The sequence below is a fragment of the Oryctolagus cuniculus genome, chromosome 19, assembly GCF_964237555.1.
Source record: "Oryctolagus cuniculus chromosome 19, mOryCun1.1, whole genome shotgun sequence".
Taxonomy (NCBI): Eukaryota; Metazoa; Chordata; class Mammalia; order Lagomorpha; family Leporidae; genus Oryctolagus; species Oryctolagus cuniculus.
Genome location: NC_091450.1, coordinates 8,110,187 through 8,134,277, shown reverse-complemented (window position 1 = coordinate 8,134,277; position 24,091 = coordinate 8,110,187). Strand labels below are relative to the sequence as shown.

The 24,091-nt window shown below is 38.6% G+C and overlaps 1 protein-coding gene across 1 annotated transcript in view; it reads left to right on the top strand.

Moving 5' to 3' along the window:
* The window catches only part of LOC103348607 (ankyrin repeat domain-containing protein 26), a 33,520-nt gene extending 9,676 nt beyond the window's left edge, over positions 1-23,844 (top strand). The window contains exons 3-11 of the mRNA XM_070064911.1: positions 1,412-1,475; positions 5,638-5,831; positions 7,026-7,189; positions 8,698-8,815; positions 10,406-10,543; positions 16,023-16,240; positions 17,383-17,611; positions 22,541-22,585; positions 23,678-23,844. Of these exons, the coding sequence (XP_069921012.1) occupies positions 1,412-1,475; positions 5,638-5,831; positions 7,026-7,189; positions 8,698-8,815; positions 10,406-10,543; positions 16,023-16,240; positions 17,383-17,611; positions 22,541-22,585; positions 23,678-23,731 (1,224 nt within the window). The 3' untranslated portion in view covers positions 23,732-23,844. The remainder of the gene's footprint in view (positions 1-1,411; positions 1,476-5,637; positions 5,832-7,025; positions 7,190-8,697; positions 8,816-10,405; positions 10,544-16,022; positions 16,241-17,382; positions 17,612-22,540; positions 22,586-23,677) is intronic.
* The last annotated feature ends 247 nt before the right edge of the window (positions 23,845-24,091 follow it).

The following is a 24,091-nucleotide window of genomic DNA, read 5'->3' as shown; positions in this document are numbered from 1 at the left end:
TGTTAAATAGGGAGAAACATGTTGATTTTGGCCTGAGAGAGATAAAGAAAAGCAGAGTAACTGCATTCCCAGGAGAAGCTGAAGAGAGGTTTGCAGTGGAAATTCTACAGAAAGAAGAGAGACACCATGGAGCAGTGTGGACAGTACAAACACCCAGGAGTGAGTGGGGACATCACCAGCAACTCCCACAGCCAGGGACTGTAGGAGATACCATCTTCTTGAAGTGAAATGAGAGGAGTCTGCAGCAACCTGTTTGGTGATATCACCAAAGGGAGATCTTTGCACACCAAACTTGTTTTGATTTTGGCCTGGAACACTAGCAGGGTCAGGGTGTCCACCTAGCCTCATGAAGGGAGAACACATGGTTTTCTTCTGATCCCCCCATAAAGGCATCTGGCAACTAGCAGGGAAGAAACACCATCTTAATAAGACAAGCAGAGGCTGTTGTGCCTTGCCTGCATGCACAACTAGGGAATGTTATTGGAGGGATAAACCCAAAGTCCCCACTGACTTTGATTCTGTTGGCTGGCAGGGGGCAGGAAGCCCACTGAGGCTTGAGAGGCACTTTCCGCCCCTTACTCTATCAATGTGCACCCAGACTCAACCTACCAAGGTGGAGCACTGACAAGCAGCTGGCTCTGGGAAAACCTCTAGGCTGTAGACAGAACAGCCTGCTCCCTGTGCCTGTGGAGCCCTGCATGCTATGACTGAGTGTGCTGTAATGCCATGATAGGGCATGGGGGATAGCTGGTTCTCTAGGAATCACTGTATCCAGCTTCTGAGGCTCAGATTTCACTGAGGACCTGGGGTGGGTCATTGCAGAGGGTTCTGGGCTCACACTGAGGCCAAACAGATCCTTTTTGTGGTTCCTGTGAACGTGTGGGTGGGGAGTGTAGTCACTGTGGGCTCACCCTGGGCATGGAAATGGGTGTGGAATTTCATAGTCAGAGAAGATCCTTCTGAGTTTGGTACTGAAGCTGCTGCCTGAAGGGTAAGAATGCACCATCCCTGTGACAGTCTAGGAAGAGGAAAGAATGAACCGAGTCCTGGAACAGTGGATCTCATTCAAATATCAATTTGTTTTTAGCACTGGGGAATGGCCAGGACATATGAAATGGGATAACCATATTTCTTGTCATTTTTATATTATATGTGAAGAAAAGTGTGTAAATAAGTGCCTGGCATATTTGGGAAGCTAAGGAAATAAATACTGTTCTTAAATATTACTATAACTTTTTGAAAATATTTACTGGGAAAAACTCACTTTAGTATCAATATATGCTTCTGTTACTTGTAAGCTGAAATGCTTTTAAAATTTGAAATTTGTTTATTTGCTTAGAACCTGTGAAGTATTTATATAACTTATTGTTGACACTAATTATTACAGCATATTTCTAAATGTCCTCTTCAGAAATATGATGGCAAATGTGGGCCTGCTGATCAAAGAAGGAAAGATATAAATGAACAACTACAAGGTAAGAGCTAATTTTTTAAAAGTCATTTGACAGAATGTTTGTCTAAAATATGAGCACAGATAAGTTCTAATAATAAAAGGAACTAACCTATTATATGCATAGTAAGGAAAAAGGTAAGTAAAATGCTGATAATTTTGCATTTTACCAGCCATCAGCAACAGCTTAAATTGTGAGTGCCACTGAAGAAACTGAATTTTAGTTCCATTTAAAGGGAATTTTTGATCTGAGGAAAATCAAAACACACAGAAGTAAAAAAGAGGAAATAAGAGTAAGAAAGGTAGAGGATTCAGGAAGTAAAAAAAAGTAGTTGAAACAGGTATATCAAGTGGAGGATGATAAAATAATTCTGTTTTGAACCTTTTAAAAGGTGAATTTTTTGCAGTGACATAATTTTAATCCACTCTATAATCACAGGCTTAATTCACCACTAACTACAACATTGAACAAATAGAAAGTAGGAAGACCACAGTTCCACAGGTATATAAGCAATCATATCACAAGATTCCCTTTTAACCCTGTAATTTTTTGTATTCTATATTAACTGCCACATATCAGAGAAAACATGGTATCTGTCTTTTGAAGACTGGCTTATTTAAGTATAATGGTTTCCAGTTGCATCCATTCTGTTGTGAAACACAGGACTTCATTCTTTTTACATCCTTGTAGTATTCCATAGTGTACATACACCACATTTTATTTCCCCAGTCATCAGTGGATGGACATTTGGTTGATTCCATATCTTAGCTATTATGAATTGAGCTGCAATAAACATGGTTGTACAGATCACTCTTTTTTAACTTTTATTTAATAAATATAAATTTCCAAAGTACAGTTTTTGGATTACAAGATCACTCTCTCATACACTGATTTCTTTTCATTTGGGTAAATTCCCAGGAAGCAGATGGCTGGGACATTCAGTGGGTCTAAGTTCAGATTTTTGAGGTATCTCCATACTGTCTTCCACAGTGGTTGTAGCAGTTTACATTCCCACCAACAGTGGATTAGGGTAACTTTTTCCCCACATCATTTCTATATTTGATATTTGTTGATTTCTGTATAAGAGACATTCTAAAGAGGTTTGAGGTGAAACCTCATTGTGGTTTTGATTTATATTTCCCTGATGACTAGTGATCCTGAGTATTTTTTCATGTATCTATTTGACATTTGAATTTGATCTTTTGAAAAATGCCTGTTCAAGACCTTTGCCCATTTTTTTTAAGATTTTATTTATTTATTCGAAAGTCAGAGTTACACAGAGAGAGAAAGAGAGGCAGAGAGAGATCTTCCATCCACTGGTTCACTCCTCAATTAGCTGCAACAGCCAGAGCTGCACAGATCTGCAGCCAGGAGCCAGAAGCCTCCTCTGGGTCTTCCCACGTGGGTACAGTGGCCCAAGGACTTAGGCCATCTCCTACTGCTTTCCCAGGCCATAGCAGAGAATTGGATCAGAAGTGGAGCAGCCGGGACTCAAACTGACAGACATATGGGATGCTGGCACTACAGGGAGTGGCTTCTGCTACACCACAGTGACAGCCCTGATGCCCATTTCTTAATTGGATTGCTTATTTTGTTGCTGTTGGTTTTCTTGAGCTATTTATTTATTTAATTAATTTTATTATTGGAAAGGCAGAGTTAGAAAGAGGGAGGGGGAGAGAGGGGGAGAGAGGGGGGGGAGAGAGAGAGAGAGAGAGAGAGAGAGAGAGAATCTTCCATCCGCTGATTCACTCCCCAAATGACCACAATTCAGGAGCTTCTTCCGGGTCCCCCATGTGTGAGCAGGTGCCCAAGGACCTGGGCTGTCCTCCACTGCTTTCCCAGGCCACAGCAGAGAGCAGGATTGGAAGTGGAGTAGCCAAGTCTTGAACCAGCACCCATAGGGGATGCTGGCACCGCAGACATCAGCTCTACCTACCACGCCACACCGTCAGCCCCTATCAGGAAGTCTTTTCCTATGCCAATGTCTTGCAGAGGTACCCTGACATTTTTCTTTAGTAAACTGATAGCATCATGCCCTAGATTTATATCCTTGATTCATTTTGAATTTATTATTGTAGAAAGCATAAAGTAGGGGTCTTTTTTCTTTCTTCTGCACATGTAGATCCAATTTTCCAAGCATCTTTTCTTTTCTCCAATGAGTGATTTTAGCTAACTGTCAAAGATTAATTAGTTATAGATGCATGTATTAATTTCTGGAGTGTCTATTCTGTTCCACTGGTCTATATGTCTATTTTTTGCCAGTACCTGGCTGCTTTGATTATAACTGCCCTTTAGTATGTCTTCAAATCTGGTATGGTTGTGCCTCCAACTTTGTTTCTGTTTAAGATTATTGTAGCTATTCAGGGTCTCATAGCTTCCATGGCAATCTTAACATCCCTATTCTAGATCTGAGAAAAATGTTGTTATTTTGATTGGCATCTCTTTGAGTCTCTTAATTGCTGTTGGTACTTGGACAATTTGGTGATATTCTCCTAATCCACAAGCATGCATGATTTTTTTCCATTTTTTATCTTCTTTCTTTAATGTTTTACAATGTTTTTATAAATGTTTTATAATGTTTTTCATTGTAGATATCTTTCACATCCTTAGTTAAATTTATTACAAGGTATTAAATTTTTTGTAGTTATTGTGAATACTAATCTTAATAGCTCTTTCTCAGCCATGACATTCTCTGTGTTTACAAAGGCTGCTGATTTTTGGTCCTGCAACTTTAAAAAACTTTTTTATGAATTCCAATAGTCTTTTAGTGGAGACTTTCATTTTCCCTATATACAGGACCATGTCATCTGCAAATAAGGATAATTTCACTTCCTCCTTTCCCAGCTGTATCCCTTTGAGTACTTTCTCATACTTAATGGCTCTAAAACTTCCACTGAGTAACAATGGTGAACATTTACTATTCATTTATTTGAAAGGCAGAGTTGCAGAGAGGCAGATGGAGAGAAATAGAGAGAAAGGGAGGGAGGAGGGATCTTCCATCTGCTGGTTTACTCTCCAAATGGCCTCAATGGCCAGGGCTGTGCCAATCTGAAGCCAGGATCCAGGGGCTTTTCCAGTTCTCCCAAGTGGGTTCAAGGGCTCAAAGAGTTGGGCCATCTTGTACTGATTTCCCAGGCCATAGAAGAGAGCTGGATCTGAAGTAGAGCAGCCAAGACTCAAACTGGTGCCCTCATGAGATGCCGGCACTGCAGGTTGCAGCTTTACCTGCTACACCACAGCACCAGCCCTATGTCTGCCCTTCTCTCTGGCATCACTGAACTTCTTGGTGATGCCCGCTTCACCAGCCCCTATTTTTCAGACAACTACACCCGTTTCATGTTTTTCCCTCTCTTGATAATGTCACTTTTTTCTGTCCTCTACATATTTTAAACTAATCTCAGTCTTTAAATCTCAGATCAGGAATCGTCCATAAAAGAGCCATCTATGTCATCTTAATTTACATCCTTTAAACCCCAGTGCCTAACACTTATCTGGCACACAATAAAAGCTGATTAAAATAAGTAAAGACTCTTCATACAAAGACGGTTATCCTACTCTGCTCTAGAACATTGGAAGCTATTACTGTATCCAACTGTACTCCTGAACCCATTTACCAACCTCTCTCCATTTGCTCCCCCCTCCTCTTTCCAGCCTCTCATAATCACTGTTTTACTTTGTATTTCTATGAGATTCATTTTTTCAGCTTTCACAAGTGAGAACACACAGTTTTTATCTTTCTTAGCCTGATCTATTTCACTTAATATAGTGTCCTCCAGATTCATCCATATTGCTGCAAATGACAGGATTCTATGCTTTATTATGACTGAACAATATTCCACTGTGTATATGTAACCATGTTTTCTTGATCCATTCATCTGTTCATCTGTCAATGTAACACCTGGATTGATTCTATATTGTGGTTATTTTATATCTTTATTTTATAAAGATTACAGCTTTTATCTAACTGTTCCACATGGCACATTTAAGTAATTATACAGATCTGTCAAGGAAACTAGTCTTAACAATGCAAATTACAATCTATTAAATGTATTAGGCTTAGGACACATTCCTCGCTATGGTGGTCTAGAAAGCCTTTTTATATTTGGAGCTTACTTACACCAAGGAAACACAGCATATGATTACAATAAAAGTCACTATACAGGAACAATTTTTTCTGCTATTACAGACTCTTACCAGAAAACAAAGCCAAATAGGCAAATGATCAAGAAGCTACTATGTGACAATTGGAGTAAAAACAATGATAAACACATAGAACCTGAATTAGAAAAAAATAGCTTTTCTCTACCACACAATGACTTACAAATTACAGTCTGGGAAAAGCAAGAAATTCTTAAAGGAAATCAAAATATCCAGCCACAGGTCTGTATAAACTTAAATTTACAGTTTGATATTTTTAATTTGCTTTAGTATATTATTGTCATAGCATACACCAAGTGAAAATATATTTGATACCAGATTTTAAAATTAATAGATCATAATTTAATAGTCAATATAAAATATTTAGTTAAAAACAAGAATTTGGAATTCAGAACTTTGGAATTGAGAAAAAAACCTAAATATTATTTGCTTTTCCATTCTTATATACTTCTTCCATGATACAAAAAGTAATGTAAAATATTGACTCATATGATTAAGTCATTAATTTTTGTACATTATGTTGTTGACCATTGAGTTGGCTGAAACAATAATCATTGCCAATGGTTCAAAATTTGCGGTTTTTTATTCCTAGACTTTAATGTCAAAGTTAAAAATTTCATCTGCTTGGAATGTAACTGGCTTGAGCATCTACATTCAGGGAGAGAATTTGGTAAAAAATCACCCAGTTGCTTTTTTTTTTTTTTTCTGACAGGCAGAGTTAGACAGAGAGAAAGAGAGAGAGAGAAAGGTCTTCCTTTTTCTGTTGGTTCACACCCCAAGTGGCCACTATTGCTGGCGCTTTGCGGCCGGCGCACCGCGCCGATCTGAAGCCAGGAGCCAGGTGCTTCCTCCTGGTCTCCCATGCGGGTGCAGGGCCCAAGGACCAGGACCATCCTCTACTGTATTCCCGGGCCACAGCAGAGAGCTGGACTGGAAGAGGGGCAACCAGGACAGAATCCGGCACCCCGACCAGGGACTAGTGCCGCAGGCGGAGGATTAGCCTAGTGAGCCACAGCACCGGCCCCAAGTTGCTTACTAAGAGTCACAATTTCTAGCATGGGACCTTTGATAAGTACAGACAACTTTCTAACTTGTTATATTTTAAGCAGAAAAAAGCAAAGTATTATATAATATTTTAGCCACTGTCATTATTGGATATTATAATATAGTAGAACTAGACAGGGTGGGAATAAAACAGTAAAATTAAGAGGGGCCCCATTTGGAAGTTTTGAAAATTCAAGAATAATTGAAACCAAAAATTTACAAAAACTTCAATGACATGTATTGATGAAACTAAGTAAACCAAAAATATTTCATTGACTGAAATCATGATAAAACTAATAATCAAATAGTAACATCCATAAAAATGTTTTTTATTGCACAAGGAGTAACTTAATATGAAACTTTTCATTAAAGTTTGAACAAGAAAGAAAGACACACAAAAGTAATGAAATGGGAACATCAGAAAACCTCCCATATGATGATGATCATGGTGGTGGTGGTACATTAACTCAACAAAGAGAGAGTGGAAAAACTGATCACCAGCAATTTCCTACTAAAGAGGATGAAGAACATAATGGGTGAGCCTGCAGCAATATTTTACAGATGACCGTTATTGTCCTATCAAACTAATTCTGATTTGGGCTAATATTAAGGAATATAAAATTCTGCACATGTACTAAGGATCTTCAGTCTTGCCTTATAATAAAAATACAAATCAATATTTAAATATTATCTTCCTAATCATATTGACGCATGTTTTATTTTTAAGACAATAACCAAGCAAATATGAGGACAAAAACATTTTCATAGAGTGTTGGTAAATAAAATTGGGAAGTCCTTTTGAAGGGTAACTTAGTAGCATGTATCAAAATTTGGTATATGTTATCCCTTTAACCTTGCAATAGATTCACTCTAGGACTAGGCCCTACTTGAAAACATGGCCTATTTTGTACACATTTGTTAGCACATCCATGATAGTATTTTGTTGAGAATTTTTTTATCTTGTTCATCAGTGATATTGGTCTTCGGCCTGCTAGGTTCTCCTTCATGCACTATATCCCCAGTGGCATGGGATGCCACAGTCTGCCCTTACTTCACTCTCTAAACCTGGTGTATCCTACAGCCCCCAGCTGCGAGATTGGTTGACCTTTGTGACACATTTATGGAGAGGGCTTATCTCTGACAGGCCATCTTTCAGAAATGAAAATTTGACTTCATTAGTTGGGGAGTGAGGCTAGTAGTCATTAATTAACTGAAGAGATTTAAAACTGGTTGTGGGTGATTATTTCTTACCATGGCTACAGGGAAAACTTAACAAGATGCTTTCCATTTAACAATTGCCTTCAGGGGCAAGCCTAAGCGCAGCAGACAAGATGTCCATTGAGATGTCCTCCCCTATCAGAGTACCTGGGTCTGATATCTAGCTTGGACTCTTAACTCCTTTCTTGTTCCAAAATGAATTTTTAAATTTCCTACAAGGTTACACTGTAGTCAACAATATGAGCTAAACATACTGAAAAGAAGGATACATAAAATGTATGGAGTATCCAAGAGCCTACTCTTGGATAACAGTAATCAAAGTTTTGTGAAAGAAATCTGAAGGTAGTGTCTCAAACTAAATCGTTTTTAGAGATACATGTATTTCCTGAAGATTAATTTTTTCTAACCACTACATACAACTATAAATAGCAATCATTAAAGATTCATTAATTTAAATCATCTTTCCTAAATCAAAATTAATTAGGAATATGTGAAGAAAAGGTAATTTTTGACTTGTAACTTTACTTAAAAATTCCTTTTGATAAACTGGTTATCAATTATCAGAACGTTCTTTCACCACTACCTTTCAAGTATATCTGCCTTTGGAAGAGATTAAAATGATAAATTAGTAACAGGAAAATTAAAAAGTAAAGATACTTGAGAACATAGACATTTCATTATAATAAACATACTAAGATCATGATAACAAAATGATTTTTTTAGTTTCTAACAAACTGAATTTTAAGATAAGTATATGTAACTGTATATTTACCTTAAAACAAGTAAAATAGAACAGGTAATGCTCATGCATTGTCTAAAAATTTAGGGAGCAGTTAAGAAGGAAAGAAGAACAATGTAGTAAGGAAGTGACAGTGAAACAACTTGAACTGACCCTCAGAACACTAGAAATGGAATTGGAGGCTATAAGAAATAACTTGAATCAGGTAAATTAATCTTTGCTTTATTCTTTATAAATATCATTACATCTATATCTATATTTATATCTATATCTATATCTATATAAACTTTAATGTCAGTGTTGTGATGTAGCAGGTTAAGCTGCTGCTTGCAGATGCTGGCATTCCCACACAGAGTGTTGGTCCCCATCCTCATTATTCCACTTTTTTTTTTTTAACAGGCAGAGTGGACAGTGAGAGAGAGAGAGAGACAGAGAGAAAGGTCTTCCTTTTGCCGTTGGTTCACACTCCAATGGCCGCCGCGGCTGGCGCACTGTGGCCGGCGCACTGTGCTGATCCAAAGGCAGGAGCCAGGTGCTTCTCCTGGTCTCCTATGGGGTGCAGGGCCCAAGGACTTGCGCCATCCTCCACTGCCTTCCCTGGCCACAGCAGAGAGCTAGCCTGGAAGAGGGGCAATCGGGACAGAATCCGGTGCCCCGACCGGGACTAGAACCCGGTGTGCCGGAGCCACTAGGCGGAGGATTAGCCTAGTGAGCCGCAGCGCCGGCCATTATTCCACTTTTGATTCAGCTCCCTGCTAATACACTTGCAAAAGCAGCAGAAGAGGGCCCAAGTACTAGGGTCCCTGTCATCCCTATGATTCGAGACCTGATTCCTGGTTCCTGGCTTTGGCCTGGTATAGACCTGGTTGTTGCAGTCATTTGAAAAGTGAACCAGCAGATGGAAGGTCTCTTTCTGTCTCTTCCTCTCTCTCTCTATGCTCTGCCTTTCAAATCAATGAATACATCTTTTTTTAAAAAAGATATCATTTAGATTTAACATAACACAAATTGTTATCCTAAAGATGAATTATGATATTTACTGCTAAAATTATTGATTGTAAATCACGGCACCTAGTGAGACTCAGTACATGCTTCCTGCATGAAGCAATAAAAGGTGAATTGAGATTAGTCACTCACGTGTTAATGTAGACATTTTATGTTAAATAAATAGTTTATAAATGGCTTTTAAATTATAGTGAAGCTAGCAAAACGTTTTATAAATAACTTCATTTATGATAACATGTGACTGTACTTAAGAAGTATTTTTGCTTTGAAGAATTTGGCTGTCATTTCTCCTATTAAAATTTAAATAATTGGGGCAGGTGCTGTGGGGCAGCAGGTTAAGCTGCCGTCTGCAGTGCTGACATCCCATATGGGCACTGGTTTGAGTCCCAGCTGATCCACTTCTGATCCAGCTCCTTTCTAATGTGCCTGGGAAAGCAGTAAAGGTGGCCCAAGTGCTTGGGCCCTTATATCTATGTGGGAGACCTGGAACAATCTCTTAGCTCCTGGCTTCAGCCTACTCAGGCCCAGACATTGCGGCCATTTGGGGAGTGAACCAGATAAAAATCTGTGTCTGTGTCTGTGTGTGTGTGTGTGTGTCTTCCACCCTGTATTCTGATTTATAAGTACATAAATATTTCTAAAAATTTTGAATAATTCAAGTGACAAGAAAATCTTTAGTAGGTTGCTTTCTTGTAACATTTATTTTTTCTTAGGTTCTGCTCTTACTCTTTTATGATTTTTTTCTTTTCAAATGTTTTAAGACCAAAAAGTTAATGAAATGTGTCTCTAGGTTGAAGAAGAGCAAAACAACACCCAGAGACATCTTTCTGCAAAAGAGAAGGCCATAGTATTCAAAGACGAAATTCTGATCATTCACCTTGGCAAGCAAAAAGGGACAGAAATGACTAAAATGAAAATGAATGATGAGGTATTTTTAGTCATTTTGAAATCTGTGTTTTCATATGTATATGTATTCATACAGTTGCAAGGATAATTGAAAGTATAGCGCATTTTAAAACCACATCTAGTTGAAAGTGGTGGTGGTGGTGGCATTCTTTCAGTAAATACCGTCTACATTTATTTTCTATTTTTATAAAAAAAAAATCTGCTAGTACTCATGGATAAATTGTATGTATTACTTTTTTGTACTGATGCCAGTATTACAATATGAGACCATTGCTATAGGTTTAGTCTCTACCATTTCCAAGGAAATCCTGACATTAACCCAGTTTTCTACTCAGCTCACAATTAGTTTGTACTAATATAGAATAAAAAAAGTATCACATTATTTTAGGTTTTGAAAAAAAATTTGTTATGCTCATATCGAGAAATCTAACCTAAAATAGTAAAAGACAAAATGTAATGTTAATGAAAACAACACTAGAAAGTTAACTCTTACAAAATCAACAGAAGAGTACAATACCAGGTATCTACAGAAGTAATCCACATGGAGAAAACTGAGTGTGGGGTTGAGAAGTGAACTAGAATGAAGAGACCAAAGTATAACTAACCCCAGGGAAGAGGTCTTGGTCTAGAAATACAGATTAAGCAATGTAAGTTGAAGCCTTGATATTTGAGGAACCTTGAGAGAATTTTTAAAGAGTAACAGAAAGTGAAGGAACTAAAATTCAGGGGTTTCTCCCTTTAGCAGTGAAGGGGGGGGGGGGGCAGTGGCGCTGTGGCATAGTGGGTGAAGCCACTATGAAGCCATATGGGTGCCATTTTGAGTCTCAGCTGCTCCACTTCAGATCCCGCTCTCTGCTATGGCCTGGGAAAGCAACAGAAGATGGCCCAAGTGCTTGGGCCCCTGTTCCCATGTGGGAGACCTGGAAGAAGCTCCTGGCTCCTGGCTTCGGATCAGCACATCTCCGGCCATTGCAGCCAACTGAGGAGTGAACCAATGGATGGAAAATCTCTCAATCTTTCTCATTCTCTCTCTCTCTCTGCCTCTCCTTCTCTCTGTGCGTAACTCAGACTTCCAAATAAATAAATCTTTTTTTAAGATTTTATTTATTCATTTATTTATTTGACAGGTAGAGTTACAGACAGTGAGAGAGAGAGACAGAGAGAAAGGTCTTCCTTCCATTGGTTCACCCCCCAAATGGCTGCTATGGCCGGCGCTGTGCCAAGCTGAAGCCAGGAGCCAGGTGCTTTTTCCTGGTCTCCCACATGGGTGCAGGCACCCAAGCACTTGGGCCATCCTCCACTGCCCTCCCGGGCCACAGCAGAGAGCTGGACTGGAAGAGGAGCAGCCGGGACTAGAACCCAGTGCCCATATGGGATGCCGGCTCCACAGATGGAGTACTAACAAAGTGAGCTGTGGTGCCAGGTCCCAAATAAATAAATCTTTAAAAACAAAAAGAAGTGAAGTGGGATTAGGGAAGCAGAGGGTGGGATGTGCTTGCTATTAGCCATTGTCACTGAGAAGGATGGTAGAACGAGGACTGAAAGAGCACCGGGTGACCCTTAAGAGTTGTGACTGCAACTGTAGGATTGAAAACCCGATTTTAGCAATAATTGATTTTTAAAAGAGATCTGTGGATAAGACCATGCATTAAAGGCTATGAGAGTCCAACAAAAGGAGAGAAACAGTGTAAAAGTAATTAGAATCAAGCAAGTTATTTTTTTGTCTTATAGAGCAGACTTAAGCTTTATACCTAAAGAGAAATGGAAAAAGAAAAACTAAAGATAAGTAAGGATCAAAAATTTAATAGGGGATGGCATTGTGGCATACTGGGTAAAGCTGCCACCTAGAGTGCTGGCATCCTATATGCATGCCGGTTCAAGTCCCAGCTGTTCCACTTCTGATACAGCTCCCTGCTAATGTGCTTGGGAATACAGTGGAAGATGGCCCAGGTCCTTGGACCCCTACACCCACGTGGGAGACCTGGAAGAATCTCCTGGCTCCTGTCTACAGATCAGCCCAGCTCCAGCCATTGTGGCCATTTGGGGAATGAACAAACAAATGGAAGAACTCAGCTTCTGCCTCTACCCCTCTCTCTCTGTAACTCTGCCTTTCAAATAATTAAATAATAATATTTTTTAAAAAATATATACCAGATGTGAATTTTCAAAAAACTCTCCATATGAATAAAGCCTACAATATTTTGAAACTCAAATATATAATTTTTCATTTTTCAATTTCTGAGATAAAATTTTGTGTTTACATTACAGTAAAAGATTTAATGCTCCACTAGAGTTCAACGAGTAAAAAGTAAAAACATCACGGTTCAACAGAAATATAGACAAAGACTATAAACTGCCATCAAATTAAAATATGTCAATTCCACTAACATGGTGAATTTCAAAATAATCACATATCATTTAAAATTATAGTAGTATACCATTCTTAACAATTTGTTTGAAAAAGATATAAAACAAAGTTGTGAAAAGCATATTTACAGCAATACTGATACAGGCATTTCTTTTTTGTTGTTTTTGTTTTTCACTTTAGCTCCCACATATAAGGGAGACCATGCAGTATTTCTTTTTAATGAGTTTTTAGGGCATCTTTTGAATCAAAAAGGTAAATTAAAGACATTATTTAAAAAGTAATTCATTAACACTTAATATTTTATGTGCAAAACCTTCTATTTTTCACTTTCATTTGAAAGGTAGATTTGGAGGGAAGGGGAGAGAGAGAGTGCGAGAGAGCAAGATTTTCCATCCACTGGGTCACATCTCAAAATCCCACAACTGGGGCCGGCACTGTGGTGCAGCAGGTTAACACCCTAGCCTGAAGCGCCAGCATCCCATATGGGCGCCAGTTCTAGTCCTGGCTGCTCCTCTTCTGATCCAGCTCTCTGCTATGGCCTAGGAAAGCAGAAGATGGCCCAGATCCTTGGGCCCAGGCACCCACATAGGAGACCTGAAGGAAGCTCCAGGCTCCTGGCTTCGGATTGATGCAGCTCTGGCCGTTGTGGCCAGTTGGGCAGTGAACCAACGGATGGAAGACCTCCCTCTCTGCCTCTCCTTTCTCTGTGTAACTCTCATTTTTAAATAAATAAATATATATATTTTTTTAAATCCCACAACTGCCCAAGCTGGGCCAGGCCAAGGCCAGGGTCCCAGAACTCAACCTGAGTCACCAATATGGTTGACAGGGGCCCAAGCCCATGATTCACAGCTGATGCCTCCCTGGTTACACTTTAGAAGGAAGCTAGATGATTACAGTAGCCAGAAGTCAGATGGTGATATGGGATTTGGACATTCCAAGCAGCAAGTTAATTGCTGTGCAAAATACCTGCCTCAAAATCATTATTTTAACAAATAAATGCTGGCAATTTAAGGTCCAGAAATGATCATAAAAATCTAAAACAATGTGAGCTATTTTAAAAGGTCATTATTTTAGAAACATGCTTAGCATCAGGATTTTAGTGAACATATTGCCCATGACTCATAAAAAATGATATTTTAAAGAGTCTTTATAATTAAAAAATAATTTTCTTTAAAATATTTTTCAAAGTCTGAGGGTAACTGATTTTGTAAATGAGTCACAGATATTTTAATGCAGTAAATTCTGGTTTCTTTACATTTAATAGTCTTCCTTAAGCTTATGTCTCACATCGATTTTAGTTTCCACCACTATGTAGCAAGAAGTCTCTTGCCTCTAGGTTTTAGTGTCATTTTCTTCACTGGCCTGAAGCTCTTCCTGTCAATCTCTTTAAATGCCATTAAGCTTCCACTCACATCTCTTTGAAGTACTTTTGTTTTTCATTCTTACTCTTCTATCTTTTCAACTTCTACCTCCCTCTTGTCTGAAGGCATAGTACGTGCTTTAGATCTTGGTTTCTTTTTTTAAAAAAATAATTGTACCCCTCCATATTTAGTATCAGTTTTCTATTACTGTGTAGCAAAACATCTCACCAGTCAGTATTTCTAGGACAGGTCTATGACCTGGCAGTTAAGAGGCCCATGTCCCATATCAGAATGCCTTGGTTTGATCCTTGGCTCTGGCACCAAATTCTAGCTTCCTTCCACTGTAGATCCTGGGAGGCAGAGGTGGTGGCTCAAGTTACTGGATCCCTGCGACCCATATGGGAGACCTGGATTTAGTTCCTTGTTGCTGGGTTCAGCCTCTCCCTCCACATTCACCCCGCACTCCTCTTCTTTCTTTGACTCTCTCTCCCTCCAAAAAGTAATTCAGTTTCAATGCAACATTTATTTTGTTTACAGACTGCAATTTAGTCAAGAGTCAAAGGGCCACTCATTTATTATGCACTTAGCATCAACTGAGATGAAGCTGGTGAACAGAATCATCACAGGTTTATTTACTAACACGTGTAGCAGTTGAAGCTTGGGTTTGATAAGATAATTCACTGGGCAGTCGGAACACCTATGTGATGATTTGCCTTTGGCTGGGGTTTCCTCACAACACCAGGGCTGGACTAGAAGGGTGAGCTTCAGTAGAAAAACTCAGGTGGAAGCTGTATCACATCTCATCTTCTATCCTAAGGAAGGTCACCCAATAGTGTTTCATATTCTGTCCAGCAGAAACCACAGTCAGTTCATATTCAGGTGACAGCACATCGTGGAAGAAATGTCACCTTCTCTTACAAACTGATAATGACTATATATAAAAGAAATCAGTTATTTCTCAATATCACTGAAAGCCAGTGCTGCGGCTCAATAGGCTAATCCTCCGCCTTGCGGTGCCGGCCCACCGGGTTCTAGTCCCAGTCAGGGAGCTGGATTCTCTCCTGGTTGCCCCTCTTCCAGGCCAGCTCTCTGCTGTGGCCAGGGAGTGCAGTGGAGGATGGCCCAAGTACTTGGGCCCTGCACCCCATGGGAGACCAGGAGAAGCACCTGGCTCCCGGCTTCGGATCAGCGTGGTGTGCCGGCCACAGCGCGCTGGCCGCAGCGGCCATTGGAGGGTGAACCAATGGTAGAGGAAGACCTTTCTCTCTGTCTCTCTCTCTCTCTGTCCACTCTGCCTGTCAAAAATAAAAAAAATCACTGAATTTTCAGCAAGTTTTGTTGCTACCATTGTTGTTTAGTGGAAAATATCAAAGGTCGACAAGACAACTTTATTGACTGAGTTACTTTCATTCAGGAAAATACATAGATCAGCTCATTAAGTTTGTATACTGTGTGATGTGATTTCTCATTAAATCCACGAAAAATATGATATAGAAATTGTTATATTCTTTAATTTTATATGACATTATTTTGAATTTAAAAATTAAAATTGATTCTACTTTTTTGATTATTGTATTACATAAGTAGTAACATAAGAATGATTTACTTTTTATTACAATTCATAGTTCATTCATGGGTAACAAAGTACATATTTTAAACTTCTTATTTCACATTTTTAAAAATTGCTCTCTGAATCACTGATCCAAAACTAAAGGAAACAAGTATACAATAACTATTCATGTGGTAATTATTTTTTAAATTTTCTCTAGGAACAAGCATCATCCAAAGAAAAAATTCAGCAGTTAAAAGAGACTAATAATGCTTCAATAATGAATCAAAAGGAACTCAGAATTAAAGAACTGGAATATGAACTCTCCAAAATGAAAGCTGTTCAAGAAGATTCTATGATAAGAGAACTGGAAAAATATAAGCAACTGTATCTAGAAGAAGTACAAGTTAGAAAAACATTATATAATAAGCTAAATGAGTAAGTCAAATCATAGGCATAGAAAATAAGTTCATTAATATGCATCAGGTATAATTTTAATTAAGATATGTTGCTGTTATTAGTAGGAAATGAGTTAACTAGACAATTTCATGAAATGTTACTTGATGAAATTAACATAACTTTAGGACAGTTTATATAAATATTAATTATTCTAATTATTTTAGAGAAGACTGTTACTAAAACCCACGGGGTCAACTACTACAACAACTCCTAGCACTACTGGCACTCAGTAAATTAACTTTTCCTTCATTGTTATTGTTGATGTTATCACTAGAAAGTGCCTTGAGGACAAACGATTCTCTAGGTTTTCCACTCTACTTGTGGAATAGGTAAAGTTTAACTTAGAGAAGTGAAGTGTAATTCAGAGTGTTTCAAATTAAAATGTTTGCCAGCTGGAGGAAGTGTGTGGAAGACAGAAAGTCGAAGTCCACCTCTGATGCACTGGTAGCAATGTTATGCCCTAAATGCCCTTGCAAGTGCTGTGGAGTTTTTGATCACTGACTCAACTATGTGATTCTCCCCTAGAGAATATTGCTCCAAATTATCCCTCATTGCTTTAGTTTTTCTCAGGAAATAGGAAAAACAGGTGAAAAGCGCAGTGGTTCTCAAAGCAAATTCTTGAAACTGTCTTTGAGGATGTTCTTTAAATCTCAAAACTGGCTGGCCTTTTAATTGTATATATTTAAAGGTTGCAACATGATGGTTTTGATATATTTTATAGAGCGATAAGGTGACTTTAGTTGAGAAAATCAACATGTTCATCATCTCACATAGTTATCCTTTAAATGCAAGTGATACCAGTGCCATTCCCAAGAATCTCGTAAGTAGAGCCATTCCAGAGGCATCAGGTCAACCATACATCACTGATAGCCATTTTTCTTCCTCTCAATTTTTTTGAATCATCTGTTTATTAGTGATCCCCCAAAACATATGAATTATTTTGAATAATTTAAAACCTTTGTGTACAATAGGTATGTCCTGATATACTTTCACTGTTAAAACACTATGTAATAGGAAATTCCATTTACTCTTATGACCAGTTTCTTTCAAATGCAAGTTATTTGGGAATTATTTGGGGGAAAATCAAAATACTAAGTGTTTATCTTCTGTAATCTTAACAGGACTAATGTCACATTAGCAGAGGTCAGAACCAAACTTCTTCTGGAGAAGCAGCGGAACAGAGCTTTACTCAACACTCTTACTGTGAGACCCATCCTAGAGTCAACTTGTGTTGGAAATTTTAATAATAGCTCAGTGTTGAATAGAAATCTTACTCTAAAAGAAAACTTAATGATACCAACTTCAAGACAGCAGTCTTCATATAACAGCATGGTGGACTATTTGTTCATGGTTAGATTTTCTCTTTTTCCTTTGGGTCTAACAGTTTTATGACATTTTAGCTTTTATTTGGCAAAACACTGAATTTAATTGACTTATGTATATTAATGTCATAATTAATTAACACAGAAAGAAAATAAATTTTATACCATCAAATTTTTAGTATTTCACTCAATAAATTTAACCAAACTGAAACATTTTAAGTTTCTTTTAAAATTGCATTTAAATTGGGCTTTAGGAATTGAGTAATTCTGCCTAACAACATGATATACTTTGAAATATTGGGCTCCATTTCTAGTTGATTTTCACTGTACTGTAGTTAAAAACCCTTTTATGGTTTTGTTGCACCATTAGTCCCCTGAAATCATTAGTGAGTGGTTGACATATAAACTTTTAACAGACAGATGTTTACTGTTTAAAGGATTTCAAGATAAACATTTTTATATATTAAACCTATAGCACTAAAGAATATCAAGTTTTGTTAAGTTATAATTCTTGGATCTTTTCTTCAGTAACAGTATATCCTTAATTGTTTCTTATTAATAAAGCAGTTTTACCACAATATTTGCAAAATGTGTTTACTGCCAGGAAAATGTACAATTTTAAGTAATTAGATGAAGCAAATATTTGGATTTGTAAAATGAAGTTCACCTTTCTTGCCATCACTTGAGTGTCTAATGATTAAGGTGGCAACTATCAATTGCAACTACTATCAAACAAAATCAGTTCTCTTCTTCCATCTCAGAATCCTGCGTAAAACTGCACATTGTGCCCCGCTCCAACAAAGGTGTAACAGGAAACATCAAGTACAAACACACAATTTCATTCATGGTAAAAGTCCACTTCTGGGTATGTAGAAATGGATCCCACAGTGACAAAATATATCAATTGTGAAGCTGGTAAAACCCAGCTGACCCAGTTTAAGACATTTGCTTTATGCCTTGACCATTTTTTGACTGGGGGAAATTACAAAACAATTCAACATTTGTTCAAACAAAAAATAAAGACTCATGGCAACCAGTTTTCAATTTGTATTTTTGCTATTTAATTGATGCACACTGAATTATAGTTTTGATGGTGTTTTCAGGATCTCTGTAATGCAAAGTACATCTGGCTCACGTTAAATGATGACTTTCTATGTCTTCATGACTCAATTTTGGTAGATTGTATGTGTCTAGGAATCTATCCACTTCTACTAGGTTTCCTAATTTGTTGGCATACAGCTCTTTGTAGTAATTCCTGATGATTCTTATTTCATTGGGATTTGTTGTTACATTTCTTTTTCACCTCTAATTTTATTGATTTGGGTCTTCTCCCTCTTTTTTCGTGGTTAATTGTGTCAATGGTGTATTAATTTTATTTTTAAAAAGACCAGTTCTTCATTTCACCAATTTTTTGTATTTTTGTTTCAATTTTGTTTATTTGCTCTCAAATTTTAATTATTTCTTTTCTCCTACTAATTTGGGTTTGGCTTGGTTTTTAGGTCCTTGAGATGCACTGATAGCTCATTTATTTGGTACCTTTCCAATTTCTTCACATAGGCACCGATTGCTATAACCTTCCCTCTTAACACTCCTTTTGTTATATCCCATTTTTTATATGATATATTCATTTGCTTTCAGAAATTTTTTTATTTCTCTCTTGATTTCTTCTATGACCCACAATTCATTCAGGAACATGTTGCTCAGTTTCCATGTGTTTGCATATGATCTAGAGATTCTTGAGTTGCTGATTTCCAGCTTTATTCTGTGGCCAGAAAAGACACATTGTATTATTTCAATTTTTTTGAACTTGTTGACACTTGCTTTATGGCCTGGCATATGCTGTATTCTAGAGAATGCTCCATGCACTGATGAGAAGAATGCACATTCTGCCACTGTGAGGTGAAACGTTCTGTAAATATTTGTTAGGTCCATTTGGTCTATAGTGTCAATTAACTCTGTTGTTTCTTTGCTGATTTTCTGTCTGGTTTATGTGTCCATTGCTAATAGTGGGGTGCTGGTTCCCTGTTACTATGTGTTTCAGTCTTTGCCTCACTTTAGATCCATTAACATTTATTTTAAATAGCCAGGCAGCCAGGCACCTTGTATTTAAGTATGTATATATTTCTCACAGTCATATCTTCCTGTTGAATTGATCCTTAATATTACATAGTGCTAGTCCCCGTCAGGGTGCCGGATTCTGTCCCGGTTGCTGCTCTTCCTGTCCAGCTCTCTGCTGTGGCCTGGGAATGCAGTGGAGGATGGCCCAAGTCCTAGATGAGTGGTGAAAAATTCTTTCACTTTCTGTTTGTTGTGGAAGGACTTTATTTCACCTTCATTCATAAAGGATAGCTTAGTAGGATACAGTATTCTAGTTTTTTTTTTTCTTTTAGGATTTGGACTATATTTCACCATTCCCTTCCAGCTTGTATGGCTTCTAATGAGAAGTCAACTACAGTCTAAAAATACTCTGAAAGTAATCTGGCATTACTCTCCTGCATATTCTACAATGCTTTCTTTATTGTTTTACTGTGGAGAGTTTTACTACAATGTATCATAATGAAAATCTTTTCTTGTCATGTCTGTTAGGAGTTCTATGTGCTTCCTCTACTTGGGCATCCCTTTCTTTCTCCAAACTGGGGAGATTTTCTGTAATTATTTCACTAAGTAGGCCTTCAAGTCCATTCTCTCTTTCCACACCTTCAGGAACTCCTAAGACCCATATGTTTTGTTATTTGGTAGTATCCCATAAATCTCCAACACTGATTTTTAAATTTTCTATTTTCTTCTTAGGTTTTGTTGTTGTTGTTTTTGGTCTGACTGCAGGATTTCTGAAGATTTATCTTCTATCTGCTTTTTGCTACCTCCCCAAATCTGCTGTTAAGGCTTTCCACTACATTTTTATTTGATCTATTGAATTCTTCATTTCTAATTTTTTTTATTTCTCTTTAAAATCTCAATTTCATGAGAAAAACTTTCTTTCATGTCATGCATGGTTTTCTCTAGTTCCTGAATTTGCTTCTGACTGCTTTTGAGTAATCCTATAATTAACTTTTAAAATTCCATTTCTGACATTTCATCAATCTCTTCATCTTCACTTTCTAATATTGAAATGTTGTGTTCCTTTCTGGGGTTCATGGTGTCTTTCTTATTCTTGTTTCTTGAATTTCTGCATTTATTTTTAGGAGTTAATTTTTTCCCCCTCTGATGGCTTTTATCTTTGAGCTGTGCCTCTGTGGCTTGGTGGAATGTCAGTGCTTTCCCTGAATGTGAGAGGTATGTGGTGGGTGTGTACAGGGGACCCTGGTAAGTGCTCTGGAGTGCAGCAAGTATCCAGGGTAACACTCAGATTGAAGGTGGTAGCTCTCCTCTTACTAGCCAAAGGTGGGAGGTGGTCACGTCTGTTAGTGTGATCACTCCCTCACCTCCCCTCCTTTAAGCTGAGCAATGACTGGGTGTTAGTCAACAGTTTGCTCAACACTCATTGTCGTGAATAATCTGTGGAGTCCTCCCTGTGAGCACAGCTATGGATGCAATGAGCTGCCCCAGCAACCAAGTTGTTCCAATAGTGTGGCTTTGCACAGAGCTTGCCCTGAACCCCAATTACATCCTGCCCCCTTTCACATAGTCACAGTGGTTTTTTTAACTTATTTTATTTATTTGAAAGAGTTAGAGAGAGGTCTTCCATCCACTGGTTCACTCCCCAGATGGCCACAACGGCCGGAGCTGTACCAATCTGGAGCCAGGAGCCAAGAGCTTTTTCTGGGTCTTCCACACAGGTGCAGAGGCCCAAGGTCTTGGGCCATCTTCTACTAATTTCCCAGGCCACAGCAGAGAGCTGGATCAGAAGAGAAGCAGCCGGGACTAGAACCGGCACCCACATGGGATGCTGGCACTTCAGGCCAGGGCTTTAACCCACTGCACCACAGTGCTGGCCCCAATCACAGTGTTTTCACAGCCTCAGCACCCAGGGATCCCATAGTCAAGCAGTGCAAGAGTCCACTCCACCCCCTAGCCTGTATGGTCCATAGAAAAACTGGGGGGTTCCCAGAGACACTGCCTGTATGTGTTTCACCTGGGCAGAATGAGTCTGATCCCCCCAGCCAGACTCAAAGTCATTGAGGAATGTGGATTTTTCCCTCTGGTAAAATTCCTAGATCACAAGCATGCACAGTACCCACTGGCTGCAGCCCTACTCCTTTCACAATTGTACTGGGTGGGTACAAGAGGGGATGGGGCACTTCCCTTTGGTGAGGATGGCTCCCCCTCTCTGCCCACTACCCGGAGTGTACAGCAGAGCTGTTGTTTCCCCAATGACAAGGTGGGGACAGGCCCCTCTAACTGACTCAAACTGCTGTGGTTGCCTCTGCCAACAGTCCCTGTTAAGATGTTGGGTGTGCACGGAAGAGCTAGAGCAGCTTCTCCTGTTTATGTCCAAAATGATGTCAGTCTTTTCCCTGGAGTGGAAGGGGAAGAAATGGAGAGAGGGAAACACATTTCTTTCTTTTTCCTCCCTCTGGGTGAGCAGTTGCCCAGCTCCCCTGAGGGTTCCGGGTCAGACTCAATCATGGTGCAATCTACTAATCTCTCCCTCCAGCTGTATCAACAGTGGTGTGAGCCAGTGCAGTCTGAACTCACCTTGCTCACCAGAGTGGGCTGTTGTGTACTTCGTTGTTTTCAAACTCTCTGCTCCATGTCACTGCTGCACGTTTGTCCCTTCACTGAGGTCCATGCCATTTCCACTGCTTTCACAGGATCTCCCACTGAAGTTTTCCCTGAGTGTACCTTCTCCACTTTTTCTGATCAGTTTATGCAGCCTAGAACAGGCCTCCCTGTTGCTATTCTGCCATCTTTATTTATGAAATTATTTAAGGCATTTGCGAGTTAGTCATAGTATTATTTAAAGGTCACATTTTATAATATCTCATTCCAATGATAACTTATATTTAACTTGTTTCAGATGCTGGAGGAGATGCAAACCGATATAAGTAGAGACCTAGATGAGGTATGTTGCCAAAATGTGCCAATTAAACTTAGGTTAAATCTAAATTTAATTGGCCTCTGAAATAAACTATAAGCAGGAAATGACATCACTATCCAATGTTTGGTTAATAGATGCTAGTGTGAACTTCTTACATGCATCTAATAAAATATGCAAAAACAAACATTGAGAATGAGTAATATATTTATTCCTTAGTCATCATGCTATATAGTTTTTTAAAAATCTCAAAAAGCTTAAGCAACTTTTCTGTCTCTACACTTTCTTGACTTCTGCCATCCATCTGACATTGTTAGCCTGCATACTGAAACTATTCAAAGAAAACTAAACTATGGCACCATCAGGTTTTCAGGTGTATAGTAGTGACACAGTAAGAAAAAAATCCCAACTCATCTGGAAATACTTAGCCAAGCAGTTAACAGTTCATAAGCTGTTACTTGATAGATGGCATTTAACTTCTCTAGTCATTTCCCTTGTCACTGGTCTACCTTTCACCTCCCAGGAAATTCCACATTTCTGAGCATGAAATAAAAACAGCCAAATTCTTGTCAAGCCAGGCTACACTATTTATAATTCCACAGTCTTCTTCTTCGTGTCTAGTTTTTTGCAACTATTCTGCTTCTCCCTCCTTCTGGTATAATTTTTACTTGTCCTGCAGTTATCAGTGTTATGTAACCTCCTCAAAAATCCTGCAATATTATGAAAACAAGACACATGTTCCTTATGTGTGTTCCAGCAGCACTCTACTCCATTCCTGTTGTGTGCACTAATCTATATGGAAACTGCCTGTTCATCTGGTTTTTCAGGGGGTTATTGTATTATGGGTGATAGACTATATCATCTTCATTATGTAATTCCACTTTTCAACAAATGGTTGCCCAATAAATGGGTGAAGAATGAGAAAATTAGAAGCTCTGAAACTTAACTCACAATAGTACCTAATTCCATGTACAACTATGGGCAAATAACATGTACAATAGTAATTTTGTACTATAGTTATACATATTTTTTTCTTCTCAACAGTGATAAAGTTTTCAGTTTTTATACTGACTTATTTAACTATGAAGTCTTTGACATAAAGATTATTTTTCTTTCCAGATATTGCTGAACTTGGATCTGGATCTTACGGAAACTTTATCTAATGTCAAATGAGAAGTCAAATCTAAATCAAGAACGAGTTTTGAAAGAATTACTGTTTACACACTTGAAAGAAATATTATATATTCTGTGAGATAATAAAATTTTCTTGGGACCTGTTCATATAACACTTTAATGTTTCCTATTTAAAATATGGCGTAAAGGCCAGCGCCGCAGCTCACTAGGCTAATCCTCCACCTTGCGGCACTGGCACACCGGGTTCTAGTCCCGGTCAGGGCGCCGGATTCTGTCCCGGTTGCCCCTCTTCCAGGCCAGCTCTCTGCTGTGGTCAGGGAGTGCAGTGGAGGATGGCCCAAGTCCTTGGGCCCTGCACCCCATGGAGACCAGGAGAAGTACCTGGCTCCTGCCATTGGA